We start from the raw sequence: 15790 nt of genomic DNA, 5'->3' as shown, positions 1-15790 counted from the left end.
GGCTCTGAAATTACCTTGTTATAATTGAGTATAATGCATAACATAGGGAGAGACACTCAATTATAAGGATTCTGATTGGCCTTCACTGAATTAAAATTCCATTAGAGCTAAAAGCGATAATTTTAAACACACGTCTATAGTTAAGAACAATAGGTTTAGTATAGGCATTATATCGCTTTAACCTTTGGAGCATATGGTTGTATAACACAACGGTTCCCAAATTCTGTTCTTCGGAATGCTAGGTTCTGTGGAAGGGTTAAAGAGGTACCGAAAATTAAAGCTTTTTTTTATTTTTTTTTTTAACAAAAGAAAAACAGTAATGCTTTATGAAATCCATATTTATATTTAGACCCGATCAATGAACCACTATTTAATATGTTGATTTTCTTTATAAAATTGTTTAGTAAAGTGACCATAAAAAAATGGCCATTTTCTTTAAGAAATATAACTTTCAATATAACAATATACTGAATAAATTAGCAAAAAAAAGACACATGTATGATATATAGCATTAGTATTTATCAAAGAGTTTTAGAAATCAAAATAAAACAACTAAATTCATTAATAAAGTAAAAAATTTTCCAAGGTAATCATTTTTAACGTTAATAGCAGTTTTTTTTAGCTTTAATTTCAACGTAAACCATAATTCGGCCTATTTGTTCTATTTTCAGCTTATGTTTTTTCACAAAAATGAACAAATTCTGACCTAAACTAACTCCAAGAGTGCGAATTCAACCGTTTTATATAAAACCTAGCTTAAGATTATAAATGATAAAACGATGAAAATATTTCATTCGTTTTTCTAGTAAATATGTAGAGTAGTCTTCCTTAAAGAATATTACAGTATACTTTCGATATCTCGAAAACTTTGTTATGTCGGGAAAAAAAAGTTTCCCCTTGGCATTATATAACCACGTAATGTTTGTTTGAATTCCTATGTCGAAGAGTTTTTCTCAAAACTTTGATATGACGAATTTTTTTTTGAAATGAAAAATTGAATTTTTTCCAAAAAATCTCAAAGCAAAATTATTGTACAGGAATTCTTTTTATTTAATGCATAATAATTTTTCGTCTTGCGACGACAAGTAGTTAATACCGGTATAAATATAAAATTATCATTATTGTATTTAATAGACTTATAGTAAACTATCATTACATGCATATTTAATAGTAGTTATTCTTATGTTTCATGACTCAACATTTTAGAGTAATATTTTTAGAACATATTTTTTTACTTTTTAGAACATATTGACTTCTGAACTTGTGATCTCGAAAACTCACTATCTTGAAATTTTTTAGCATCCCTTCAACCTTGAGATATCGAGAGTATACTGCATTAATTAAAGTAATCATTAAATAAAGTAATCATAAAGTAATCTTTATATATAACAAAAGGGTTCCGCAGAAAGATGGTTAATCATTTAGAGTTCCGTAGACGAAAAAAAATTTGGGAACTGCTGGTATTACATACACTTGGAGTGAAACTTTCTGTAAAAAAATTAAATGATTTTAAATCGAATCTTTCGAATCGAATTAAATCTAACAGTGCTCAGCGCCTATTAAAATTACGTCCGTTTTAAGAACATTTGATTTTATAAAGTAGCTGATTTTAAAAACTGAAATGTCAACTTAGAAAAAAGTTTCGAAGTTAAACTTTTTAAGTACACTCAAAGCTAAATCGAATACTACATTTATATATAATTTTTATTGACTCTACTTTTGACATTTTAGTTAAGCATTAGTTGTTATTATTATTTTTTATTTTTTATTTTCAGAGGGGCTTCAAATTATCAACACATTTATTTTAGTAGCAGAATTTGAAATTAAAATTCGACAAAGATAAAAAGTTCAAAAAAATATTTGTTTTTCTAAGTTAGTTTTAGTTTGCTAAGTCAATTTCAAAATATCAAGTGCTTTTCTGACTTCTACTCAAAATAGAATTACTTTATTGGAAACTTTTCTTAATAAATCAACAGTTTTCATTTAATTTTCATTACACTTCCTGTTCCGCAAAATTTTAAACTCTTACCCTTCAATTTCCCTAAGAAGTGAAATTCACTCCTGCTATTTTGTTCCTTTTGGGCACAATTAAATTTGTCATTTATATGCATAACTTGAAAAAAAATAAATTCAAGTAATTCAAATAGGAAAAAGCAGATTTTTTAATAATTTTAAACATATGCAGAGATGCCAACTGCTCCGGACACGCTAAAATAATTTAAAAAAACGGTAGATAACTCCAGAGTAAATTTTGCTAACATTTGATTATTTGTGCTTGCTTTTTAAAAGGTATAGAACGACATAAGTTCGTTTAAGTGGTGAATTATATGAGCCTAAGAATTATTTAGAAATAATGGTGGATAAAGATCTACTAAATTGAATTTATTCAACCAAGAATCACAATTGATAAACTACCACTTTAAAATATACATTGGCAGTCCGGAGCAGGTTGGCATCTCTGCATATGCCCTATAGCATTTGATTTTTTAAAACAGCGATCATGATTTTATAAAAGAGTGGTGGTTTTAGCCTGTTTTGATATTGTTGTTTAACAGTAAACAGTGCGCATGCGTCGTCATTGTATACGTTGCTATGGCGACCACTGCTGTTTGATAATTTTTAGAATTCTATTTTTCATTTTAATTTTTAGAATTCTATTATTATGCATTGATCTGGTGAGTTTACTTTTGAGATAGATATTTTAAAATACTTCTCGAGTTGTCGGAAAGGATTTTAAAAGATCAACGGGCAGTTATGAAAGCTTTACTTTATAAGCATTCCATTTATATTTTTTAAAGAACTGTGTTACCTTTAGCATTTAAGTTTTCTTTCATTTAACGTATGATTAAACTTCAAACTATATCATTTGAAGAACATCATATCATTTGATCAACAATTTTATCAAGATTCAAAATCGTTAAGGAAATAAATTTATTAAATGCTCATTAAAATTAGATTCGTCTCATTATTATTATTATATTCATAAAATTTTTCCTAAAAAAAAAATCAGAATATAAAAACCCGTAAAAGAAAGACTTGTCTAGCCATACTCTCCCCCTTTTTTTTCAATAATTAAATAAATAAATCAGAAAATTCATTTTTAAAAAATTGGTTGATATTTTTTTTTTCTTCCTCTTTTAGATTATTTACAATATTTTTTGTTAAAGTTTTTTTTTTTAAAAATAATTGCTTTTTTTTATGACTTCTTTCTTAAGACTAAACGGGGCACTAAAATAACGTCAAAAAATACTAATTCTCCGTCTTTAGCCTGTTCTTTATGATAAAAGCGTTAAAAAAAAATATACATAAATTGATAAGGATGATTAAATTCGTTCATCAATGCTTGAAAAAAAAAGGTTAAAAATTTAGGAAGTGTATCTTTCTTTACTCACCGTAACGAGTAGGTTTTCTTGAATCTTTTTACCTCTTCCTCATCAGCCATCCTCACGTGACAGGGATTGCTCTTCACGCATGATCATCATCATCATCATCTTCATGATCGTCACATACAGTCACGTCGAGAAACGTGCAGCGCGTGGCCAGAAAATCAAAATCGCGCGCTCTATGAAAGAGATTGTGCGACGAGGAAAATCTTTTCTCGTTTTTTTTTTTCACTTCATTTACTTTTTTTTTTTTACTAATCCTCGTTCTCTCCCCCTCTCCCTCTCTCTTTCTTTCGGCTGCATATGATTTTGAGTAAATGTTAGGGGGAAGAGTCGAGGGGTAGATAAAAAAAATATAAAAAATGTGACGTCACGTGGAGAACAATGCTGTTGGACAAGTCCCGCCGGGAAGAGTAGCGGCCTTGGGGCAACATTTCGTTGTTACTTTTTTCATCAAAAAACATTTCGAAACATGTGTTTACACTTTTACCTATTGAACCAAACATCTTTTTTCTTTCCCCCCCCCTTAATTCTTGTTGTAGAGATAAAATTGATTTGACAGTTGTTCGTTATGTTCGCTTTTTTAATTTACTCTAATATCAAGTAAGGTATGCCTAGAAAAAAAAAATTCAACACGTTTTTCCTATTCAGTAAAATGTTTTTCTTAACTTTACATTTTCACTTTATAAACAAAATTTAAAACATTTAAATTTTATTCACGTTATATGGAGAGAAATTGTTGGAACAGTCTTAATCAGCGATCGTCAAAAGATGCCTCGCGGAACTCTTTTGGAGACAGTAGAAAGGGTTCCGAGTGTTACGTTTAGGGAACCGTAGAAGGGTCACAGAGGTTCCGTGAGTTAGGACTTTCCTTTTAATCAGTAAAGATTTTTGAAACCTGTAATAGACTTGTAATAATCAATCTAACAACCAATAATCAACAGGTTTAACCTAATTATTTATTTAATAATTAGGTTAAACCAGTATTTATTAATTATTATATAAATAAATGGTAACCAACCAAATTATTATATAAATAAATGGTATTAGATTATTTATTTAATATTTAGGTTATTGTACTGAAATTATTTAAGTAAAATGCCTATACGAAGAAATAGCTAATTTTAAAATATTTAATTATATTTTACCAATAACAATAAATTGAACAAATCACTAAAAGGATACGCATTCAGAAATGATTGAATCAGTATTTCACATGAAACTTTAAAATAAAATAACCAAATTTAAGAATGACGGTTTATTTTTCATCAATAACCATTCTCACATTTAATAACAATTCTTTTTCAAAAACCATAATTCAGTTTATTCTATTAACTTGAATTAATGCACTCGCCAAAAACTAATCAATTAAAAGTCGCGATAGACTTGCGGATTCAACTGCCTAGCACAAAACCTTATTTCAAGACATCAATGAAACTGCTCGCTGACGCTCACCAACCCTGATAATATATATATATATATATATATATATATATATATATATATATATATATATATATATATATATATATATATATATATATATATATATATATATATATATATATATATATATATATATATATATATATATATATATATATATGTAAAATGATGCAGTCGGACCGAGCAGGAAAACAGACACAGGATTTTAATTAAATCAGAGTAACTTTTATTTGATCATTCTTAGTTGAGTGGGAGCGAAAAAGTGATGTTTACTCCATCAGCAAACAGTCTTTCTGGTAGGGAAAATCTTGCAAAAAATCCGAAAATGCCTTTATTTAGGGAAAAGAGGGAAAACTCAGAAATTACTATTGGTTAATTAAATATATCACGCGATTCTCACAAGGCTTAAAAAGAAAAATATCTTTATTTAAATTTATGTATAGTTGGCTAAAAATAGATTTAGAAACAGGATGTGGTTTCTTAAAAGTATCATAAAGTGCTTCGATTTGAAGAATTAAGTAGTAATAAATTAGGAGTTGTTTTATAACGAAGAAACTAACATAAAAAGATTAATTGAAGCTTTTTATGTTACATATATATATATTCAATATTGTTCATTGACTGAGCAGTATATTTTTAAGCAAATCATCTGTTTTATGTGGATCATCCAACAATATTGGCAAGTTCTTATCACGTCCGGGTCACCAATGAGGGAATAATAAACACTTTGTCAGCCTTCATCTATCAAAAGGTACCTCTAGTTAGAATCAAGTTAACATGTCTTAGATACTAGTGAATTGGTATTTAATATTTATCGTGGTAGTTACGCCACAAGTTCACTACTGTAATTTAATAATTTTGCTTACCAAACGGCCGGATGTATTTTAAAAACAATTTTTGCATTCATCAGTTTATGCATGCAGCTAAAAGTTAAGTTCTAAATCATTTAACGAATCTCTTAACCGTAATTCATAATAGTATGCTAATGTAATTCGTACCATAAAATAATAATTGTAAAATGGTTAATAAGATCAAACACCGATTTAAATAACTTTATCTTAAAATGCAACTTAGAATTACATTCTTCTAATAATAATAATAAAAACAATCCTCCTAAACTCTAATTTAGAAATCAAATAAAACCAAAAACGTAATAATAACACAGATATTTTTTTAACCTTTAAATTAGAGAAACAAAAATACTTTTATGAAAACAATAACTTTATGACTTATATATCAATTTTCTGCTGATGATAACCAAACCAATAAGAAAATTAATGTGGGAAAACTGGATCCTACTATGTGATTTTCCAGCCAATAAAAATGTTTTGAAACAACAATGAAAAACTGCGACACCATCATCAGTTTTTTATACATAGTAAGATAATGAAAAAATGTCATTAGTCACATTAAATGTTTCTAAATTAATTTGAAAGAATAATAAATAAATAAAATTCTGCCTTACTTTATGGAGTAACAATTATAAACAACAACATAAAAGTATCTTTAATTGAAATTTTACACTATTTATTCCGAAGCTGTAAGTACAGCAAATTTTGAATGAATTCATTGTACCTGTATGCTAGGAAATTGCACTTTTGAGAACTTTTTTCTCTTTTAAACTTGGTCCCAAGATGGTCTTATTGAATATAGAACATAAAAAAATGGTTTGTATATTTCATCAGCAGTTTTGCACAACAATGTTATAATTTTTTCTCATAAATAACTTTCTTTTGCTAAGTTTTACAGAGCCTGAATAAAGTGACTGCAATTTATAGGAAAAAACAAGACTGACGTTATTTTAGATTGTAAATTGGAAGATGTGTTTAAAATTGATAAATAAACAAAATAATTATTGTCTTTTGTATCTACAAGGAGTTTCAAGTCGTCAAAATGTCTGGAAAAAAATCTGTTCAAACTAGAAGTTAATTTTAATCAAAAAAGGCTAATAAATTTTTAAAAAGACAAAAAATATTCGTTAAATTAACTGGTTTTGCCTCAATTTTAATCGGGAATCTGGGTTCACCATTCCGTACAAGTGTTAAGCAGATTTAATGCAATTTAATATAATGTGGTTTAAACTATCTGTCTTTTGTACTGCAAATTTGAAGCGATTTACTATAATGTGGTTTATATCTGTTTTTCATACAGCAACTTTGATGCGATTTACTATAATATGGTTTATAATATCTGTCTTTTTATACAGACTGTACAGCTCCTTATTGTAATTGTGCATTCATATACAATTGTTATTCTCTGCGTTATGATTCGTTGTTTAATTTTTCGTTAATATAAATGCAAATTTTTATTGTAACAGCTGCTGTAATAAGTAAAAATAACAATATTTTTTCTTTAATCAATTGTATTTAAATACTGACGTATTTTCCTGCATTTTCTCGTATATGCTCATTTTTTTATTATTGATTTCACATATTCAAGAAGAACTTGAACGAAATTTGATAATTTTTTTTTTATTACATACTATATTTTTATAGCTTCGCCATATTCTTATTTGAAATGAAGGCTATGGCAGATAAACTTATATTTAATCACGGAGTTCTACACTTGAAAGATTAAAAGTTGATCACTAGTAGAAATCGTTAGATTGTATTGTGATTGCCGCATTATTTTTGGTTTCCTATACCGTAAACCGGGGCGAATCTACCCATTTTAGTTTTATTTAATTTTCGCTATTTTAAATTGCAAATAAAAATTTTTTTACCGACGGAGGACTTAGTTCAGACTCTAAGGAAGATGGCGCTGTAGTAGTTTGATCCGTTTTTATTTATTTGGTGTCTTTTTAACCGACCTGTTCAAACGTCTTTTGAGAGATTTGTATTGAAAATCAGCAAACTTTTAGTTGGTGCTCCGTAAGTATATTATTATTATTACTATTTTCACTTTGGTTAAGTGATAAACTTATCTAAGACTAAGATTACATTAATTTTATATGAAAAAAAAAACAAAAAGAATGTAAGTTTTGCTGTTGTAAACAAAAAGCCAGAATTCGCGGGGCGAGTCTACCCATTCGTATTTAGTTTTAATAAAGCATAATAATATAATTTAGCACTTTGTTTATATTAAAATTAAGTCATTTTAAATGAATTTGAGTATATTATTTTAATTCTGCATTGATAAATTTATCATTAATAAGAAAATTTATAGGTTAAATATAAATGTAAATATGAAATATGTTTATTTTACCTATTTTTTTCAATTTTTATATTACAAAATTAACTTTTTTTATATAATGCAAGTTAAATAAATTATTATTTATTATTACAGATGGTTCGAAATTATATTCATACGAAATGTTTCATGATTCCCAATGTTTGAATTTCGATTTTGTTAATAATCTTTAATTATTATTATTTATTAATTATTTAATTGTAAATTTATATTAATTTTAATTTATTTTTATCAACAATAATCAGAAAAAAAATTTCTTTTATAATGTTAATGATTATAAAAACAAAACTGTGATCAAACTATGATAATCGATCAAATACTCAATTTGTGTTATTTTAAGAATAAAAAAATGGAATATATAATAAAGTTATGAATTTTACTTCATAAATATCCTATATAGTAACTAAAATAACTATTTAATAGTAAAATTTGATTATTTACAATGTTAACATTCATTTTAGTAGAATGGGTAGACTCGCCCCGTACGAGAGATTTGTCAGCAGTTCTATAAAAATATACAGTAACAGCGTAACTGTTAATATTTTCTAAAATCGATTTTACAGCTTTAAAGAGGGATAAATAGCGATTCTGAAACACCTATTAAAAGCCTTTTTTCCTTAATATTTACAAAAGTTTGACCACTTGAAAGTTGACAAACTGAAAAAATGGGTAGACTCGCCCGGTTTACGGTAGTATTACGTAAAATTATTTCTGTATTCCTTTACATATAGACACAAAAAATAGCATTTAGTAAAAGAGAATACTTAATCGTTAAAAAATTATTCAGGGTTTCTTTTAATTTACTGAATTATTGACTCAAAATTTACACTAAATACACAATGAAGTAAAATTTCGATGAGCTCCACTCGCTGGCTTGATTTTCGTTAAAGCAGGGGCTCTCATAAATATGGAATGCATAGTAAAAAATATTACAGTAAAAATTATTTTAATATTGTAAAAGTTATTATTTCATTGCGAATTTGAAATTGGTAGAAAACAATCATTAACTGTTTAATTGGCAACATAGCTTTAAATGAATATCTCATGTTTCAAAATTTTAACATGTTTATTTTATTTCATTTTACAACCTTCATTGAACAGCCGAACCAATTTTGGGGGTCTACGACTGCTAATGTTCAACTCTGTAGCCTTGTCATTTTGAACCCAATCCAGAACGAAAGGGTAATCTAGTATTGGGAGAAATTTGCCTTCGTGGAGGACTTTTTGATGGAACAAACCAGCATTTGCGTTATATTTAGAGAAAGACCACCAGTACCTCTAACGGTTAGCCTGACGGCAGGGAGACTCTAACCCAGTGTTTCCCAACGTGGGGCCCACGCCCCACCGGGGGGCAATTCAAAAATGGACTCGACATGAGTTTAAACCTTTTGCTCTGGGCCATTTAAATGCAATGCGAGATTTCGGTGACAAAATCGAAAGAAAAAAGCAAATTCTTAAGTAATTGCGGTCAATAAATATTATGTGACTAAGGGATTTTTTAAGTGACAAACCTGAAAGGAAGTATCTGTTTACAGTCGATGGTAAAGCATTTATGAGTTATTTAGTCAATATCTTTGAAAAACTTAATATATTAAATAAGAAACTTCAAGGAACAAATAAAACCTTGTTGATGCAAAAGCGAAGATATATGGCTTCATTACCCTTATTGAGTTATGTCAGAAATATATTAAGAACAAAAACTTTGAACAGTTTCATTGGCTCCAAAAATGCGAAGTAAATGATACCCTTTAACTTGTTATTGTCTATCATCTGAAAATTCTATCGGCCGATTTAAAAGAAAGATATTCTGATTTAAAACAAATTTATTTTCCAACATGGATGTTGCAGTCCATGTTAGTGGATTTGTCTGATATATCAAATATATCGAGAAGAACTTGCAGAAATGCAAAATGATGAGCCAGTTAAAACCTTATTTAATATGAAAGGAGTGATGGCATGGCTTCGTGAGGAAACAGAAAACAAATACCCAAATTCAATCAAATGTGCAAGAAAACTATTGTTACCGATTCCATCTTCATATTTAGCTGAATGTGGATTTAGTGCTGTAAATGATTTTATTGGTAAAAAAAAATCAGCTAGATATAACACAAATGTTCTGAAAATTTACTTACCTTGTTTCGCTAACAATTTCCTAAGTTTCTTAAGTGAACAATTCGATTTTTTTAATATTAAAAATTATGTATATGTTACATAGGGGGGCATAAGAATTTTAGAAAAGCTTAGGTGGGGCATGGTACAAAAAAGGTTGGGAAACAGTGCTCTAACCCATGATCGGTCTACCACTGAGGACATTCCCGTCAGCACTGTAGTCGGTGCGAGCTGGATGCGAAACGTCTGGATGGATGCTGGAAACGTCTAAAATTAACTAACTAACTTGAAATGTTTGTTATTCCATTGTAAAAACTATAAACATATAATCAGTTATGAAGCTGTCTAATATAATATCAAAAACTTTCATCTGTTTTATCTTGTAACGATATTTTTATAACCAAAGCATAAGCTTAAAATCATAATTTTTAAAGTGCAATAGACATTTTTACCCCAACATTTGTGAGAAAAGACATTTGTGCTTTTAATTAATCATTTGGATTTTGTGACAAAATACTTAAATTCATTAAAAAATAATAATCGGAATATCAATTTAAATTTAAGCTAAATTATGTAAAATATAATATTAAGCAGTGGAATAAAAATTAAAAATTATCTAAAAAAAATTGGCATCCAGGCTCAAAAGTTTTACTCAAATCTGATAATAAGGTACTTACACTCCAAGAAGAAGAAGGCAACTTTACCCACACATGTGACCTATGACGTCAGCGCCAGCTAATCTTTATCAGCAAAATGGCGTATTAAAGTTGAGCTAAATTAATGTAAAGTTAATTAAATACATAGCCGTATCACACATCGAATTATGTGAAAGATAATTCTTTCTCGTCTACTTCTTCTTCTTAACTTAAATTAATTACTTGTTTATGCATTTTATTGCAATCGTAATATATTTTTGTTTTGTGAACCTGGCAACTTCCACGCATAATAAGTTTATGTTCTACGTGGCTTCGTGTCCGTCTTTGTGTTAATTTTTAGTGTAAATATATAGTGAAAGAATTGAAATTTTTTTCAAAGAACCTTTGTGAAAGAATACTGGCTGTGTTACTTAAGAGAATTGGTACTTGACGGGCTTGGTTTACTCAAAATAGAATGAAAAGAACAATTGCTAACGTAAACAAATGCCACGTTTTCAACAACCAATCAAAATCAAAATACCCACACTACGTCACCTGCAGGTACGCCATTCTGTCGCTCTTTCTCAAATTTACTCTATATCTTACGATTCAACATAAGAGCATTCCACGTTAGAGTTGAACTAATACTACAGAATTACGATGCAAATGCTGATAGAAAATGATTAAATTGATAAAATACCCTTAACATGATATTTTACTCAAAAATCTAATCTAAAATCATTTTTAGAAACGAAACGTTAAAGAAAATATTTTTAACTAACTAGATCACTCCAATGTGAGTCGTAAAGTTTAGACAGTTTTAAAATCGCACATGCAATCTTGATGTGGACTGTAAAATTATTAATAATTGTACTTTACTATCTTAAGTATTATTTAGAGAAGAAGCTCACTCATCACCTAAAATTAAATTTATCAGTCAGTATATAGAAATATTTGAATAACCGTATTATTAAATGTTAATTAGAATATTATGAATGAAAACAAAAACACGTTAAAAAATAATTAAATAATAAAATGAAACTGAAAAAAAAAAATTTTTTTTCCCTCCAAAATCGTTTGCATAAAATTTAGAGACAAGAAAAAAAAAACATAAAAAACGAAAGCTGTTTTTTAAAAAATCGTTTGCGCAGAATTTAAGAGTCATAAATCATTTTGCTTTCTTTTCGACTTGTTCATAGAAAAAGATCTAACTGCAGAATTCGCTCTGAAGAAAAGAGAAAACGCTCTCTGCATACATTATTTTTGAGGCAGGCATTTTTAATTAGAGTCTTGGCGCGTGCCGCTGATTAAATGCGAAAAGAAGTGTATTGTTTTAACTGTGAACGTAATCCTAGAAGAGAAAATAGTTGGGGGGAAAAAGAGAAAACAATCATTTGCAACTGTGGGCGGTCTTTAGTGTCGATCTCAAAACACGATTGGTAAGCAGAAGTCACGTGACCTAACGTGACATGAAGTCATTTTTTTCGCCAACATTTTGATTTTTATTCCAGCGATAATAGCAACCGTTCAAAAATAGTTGTCCCTCGTGTTAAGATAATTGTTTTTCTTCTCTTCTCAAAATTAATGCATGTCGTGCGTAAACACCTCGAAAAAAAAATTAAGATCTAATCACGCATGTAAAATTTTATGATTATTCTCAGAATTAATAGCTGAAAACAGTGTAAAAATTATGTGAAAATAATGACACGAATAAAATCTTACAATATTGTACACGCCTTCTACATTGTTTTTCTATAAACAATATGTAAAACCTATTCGTCATAAGGAAAGTTGGCAATAAAAAATAATATACATAAATACAATTTTCATTAATCTTATTTACTTTTATACATTACGCATGTAAACTTTTTTGATTATCTTAAGAATCAACTACTTAAAAAATATTATTTAACAAAAATGGCGTGAATGATACAGAATGAAAATAATCACATGAAAAGTGTTATTATAATAGCAGAATAGCAGTTGTGTTATTATAAATGCAGAGCAGCAGTTCTATTTTTATATTAGTAGAACAACAGTTGAGGTATTATAATAGTATAGAAACTGTGTTGCAATTATAATAGTAGAACTTTTTGTGACAATAAACAATATCAGAGTTTTTTGCTGATATGTGAAATAATATTTTTCGTCAATTAATTTACTGTTTTCTACATCAAAATGTATCTATATAAATAAAGAAATGCAAAGTACAAATTAAAATTAAATGTAATTTTAATAACAATATAATATTCTAAATCTTTATTCCGTATGTGTGTGTAATGCTTGCGATGGAGAAAAAAAAGTTATAAGTTTCTATCCACATGAATTGAATATAAAAAGCTCTTTTTTAAAAACACATAATAATTTTTTTACGTTTAGAAAACATAGAACATCTCATAGCTATAAATCTTTGCACTTTTTGTGGAAGATTTTTTTTTATTCAAAAGTAAATTTTCGTAATTTCTAAAAGTATTAAATTTTTTAAATTTTTTTACTAATTAGTTAATTGATAAGTGGTTTTTCTTTGAACCTTATATTAATTTATGTTTGGATGTGTCATTGGTATTTTGTTTTGAGCTTCACGTTTTTAAATTATTTTTTTAAAAAATTGAAACTATTTTTTTTTATTTTCATGTTTTAGTACAAAAATTCAAATTTCTTAAGCTGTTTTTTTTTTGGATTGAGCATTAGGCATTGCTGAAATTGAAGCTGTAAATGATTTTTTTTCCAGTTATTTAAAAGATAATATCATTGATGTTTGATAGCTTAAAGCTATAGTTAATCAAAACAGAGTTACAACAGGAGTAATTATTTTTCTTTAATTCATCATAAAGAGAGAAAAAAGGAAATTTAACAACACTCTGTATTATTTAGCGGTACCATAGATTTACCACAATCAAGCAAATAGCCCTATAACTTAAACACTTCAGAATTTAAAATTTAGGATTGTGCAAAAGATTTGTTGTCTTAGCATATAAATAAGGTTTCTGAAGTTGGATCAGAAAATAATGGTGCAGAATATGGCGTCAGTTTATTAAATAGAAGTAACGATGACACGTTAGCGTGATGCCCTCAAACTATATAGTATTTTTAATGAAACCACGCATTTTTTAGTAAAACTGACGATAATAAAAATAAAAATTATGTCTGTAAAGTGTCAAGTCATCGGGATATTTACTAAATAATGGTAAATCTATGCTATCGCGAGTTGTTAAAGATCAATAGTTTCCTTTTCTGCATAATATAATGCTGAATATCTTTTTTTTTTCACTGAAATAAATTTTAAAACGTATTTTACTTCATCTAATAAAATTACTGGAAAAGGTGACAAATAAGCTTAAAAAAATATTGAAAATATTTTAAATTTTTCTAACTGTTTTGACATATGCACCTTTCATATTTGGCATTATTGTAAAGTGTTAATTAATAACGTTTCATTAATTATTGCATACTTGTACCCTTTTTTTTCCTCCGTACGAAGAGCAAGCATTCATATACAGTTCCTGGCCAAATTGTAAGACGCACTATAAGATTCTATGTAAATTCCTAATTATCAGGTGATACTATACAGCTTTATTGTTTTTATTAGACTGAAACCGGTTTGCACTTGTTTAAGCTCGTGTATCAATTGGTTAAATTAGACGATATATAATATAAATTCGATGATTGTACAAATAAGCAATATATAATATAAATATGGAATATTTATTACATTAGGTATTATACAAGTATATTATTATAAATAGACTAAATTATACAAGTATATTATTATAAATAGACTAAATTATTAGACTCACTTCGTATTAATTGGGTATACTATAGCCTACGTCACAGGTTGTGTTATTCCTACTAAATTTAACCCATGAACGGCATTTTCTGCGAGCCTAACTTCAAGCCACAAATAAACAAACGAAGTGTTTGATCGTTTAAATAGCTGCTCGACAGATTTTATTGCATTATAAAGAAAAGTAATTGATATTCGATTTTTGATTAATAATTGATTTATGTGGATAGTGGAATTTATGTGGATAGTGGCATAGAATTTAGCATTGCGTCATGGTAAATGTTATTCCTACTAAGTGGAAGTAGTTGTGTTTTTTTATATTATACCCAATTACATATTTTGCACGAGTGTATAGGCAATACTTTTATATTTAAACATATATGTAATGGGTTTTCATTCAATAGATTTTTTATAAACCTCCTATTTGTATTTATTTTTAACATATTGCATTACACTGTTAACCAATTAATACAGGAGCGTAAGCAAGTGCAAACCGGTTTAAGTTGCGTGAAAACAATAAAGCTGTATAGTATCATCTGATAATTAAGATTTTGGACAGAATCTTCTAGTGCATCTAATAATTTGGCCAGGGACTGCAGTACACGCAGAAACGTTTGAAAAATATTAATTTTCGGTGATTAAATAACAATTTTTACCTTTAGCTCACATATTTTTCAAAACTTACTTCAATAAATGATCATAAGTTCCTAGGAATTATATCCTTAAACTATACTTATAGGTTGAAAAGAATTTTTTAAAATATGAGGGAAGGGCATTCAGTTCTGTACTCTTATATCAAAGAGACTTGTAATAATCCATAGAAAAAAACTCTAAAATTGCCTCGATTATGTGATAAGCAACAGTTTCCCTGGAAAAAAAATGTAATAAGTTGCCTCCTATTACCACCCTACTCACCTGAATTTGCAACAATTGGCGCCTATTAAGCACTCCCGCGCCTTTTCATTAATCTGACATTTCCCACAGATAAGGAAATAGGGGATGTAGGCTATAATAGTTATTAATAGTCTTTCCTTTTCTCTGGACCAGATGGTACATAGATAAAACTTTTGTTAGAAAGTTAGATTCTTGTTATTAAATATTCGAAAATAAAAGAAAATCGAAATAAAGTAAAATCGTCCGGGAAATATTTATTTCATGTTTAGCAAATTAAACTGAGTTCTTTTTAGCCTCGATGCCATTTAATTTATATTCGAATCAAAAAGATACAGTGGCCAACAAAATTA

At 28.0% G+C, this 15790-nt stretch overlaps 1 protein-coding gene across 4 annotated transcripts in view; it reads right to left on the bottom strand.

Annotated features, from left to right (window-relative positions):
* LOC107455153 (protein trachealess) overlaps positions 1 to 15790 on the bottom strand; it is a 370741-nt gene that overhangs the window by 288664 nt on the left and 66287 nt on the right. The window contains exon 1 of one of the 4 annotated variants that reach the window (XM_071180991.2): positions 3393 to 3616. The exons of 2 other annotated variants lie outside the window; for them this stretch is intronic. In XM_071180991.2, the coding sequence (XP_071037092.1) occupies positions 3393 to 3442 (50 nt within the window). In that variant the 5' untranslated portion in view covers positions 3443 to 3616. Of the gene's footprint in view, positions 1 to 3392; positions 3617 to 15790 lie in introns of those variants that run through there. One more of the 4 variants, XM_071180990.2, reaches the window with a different exon arrangement.

This window comes from Parasteatoda tepidariorum, chromosome 8 (genome assembly GCF_982258835.1).
Source record: "Parasteatoda tepidariorum strain Cologne lab strain chromosome 8, Ptep-v5.0, whole genome shotgun sequence".
Classification (NCBI taxonomy): domain Eukaryota; kingdom Metazoa; phylum Arthropoda; class Arachnida; order Araneae; family Theridiidae; genus Parasteatoda; species Parasteatoda tepidariorum.
This window is presented reverse-complemented; position numbering and strand designations above follow the sequence as displayed.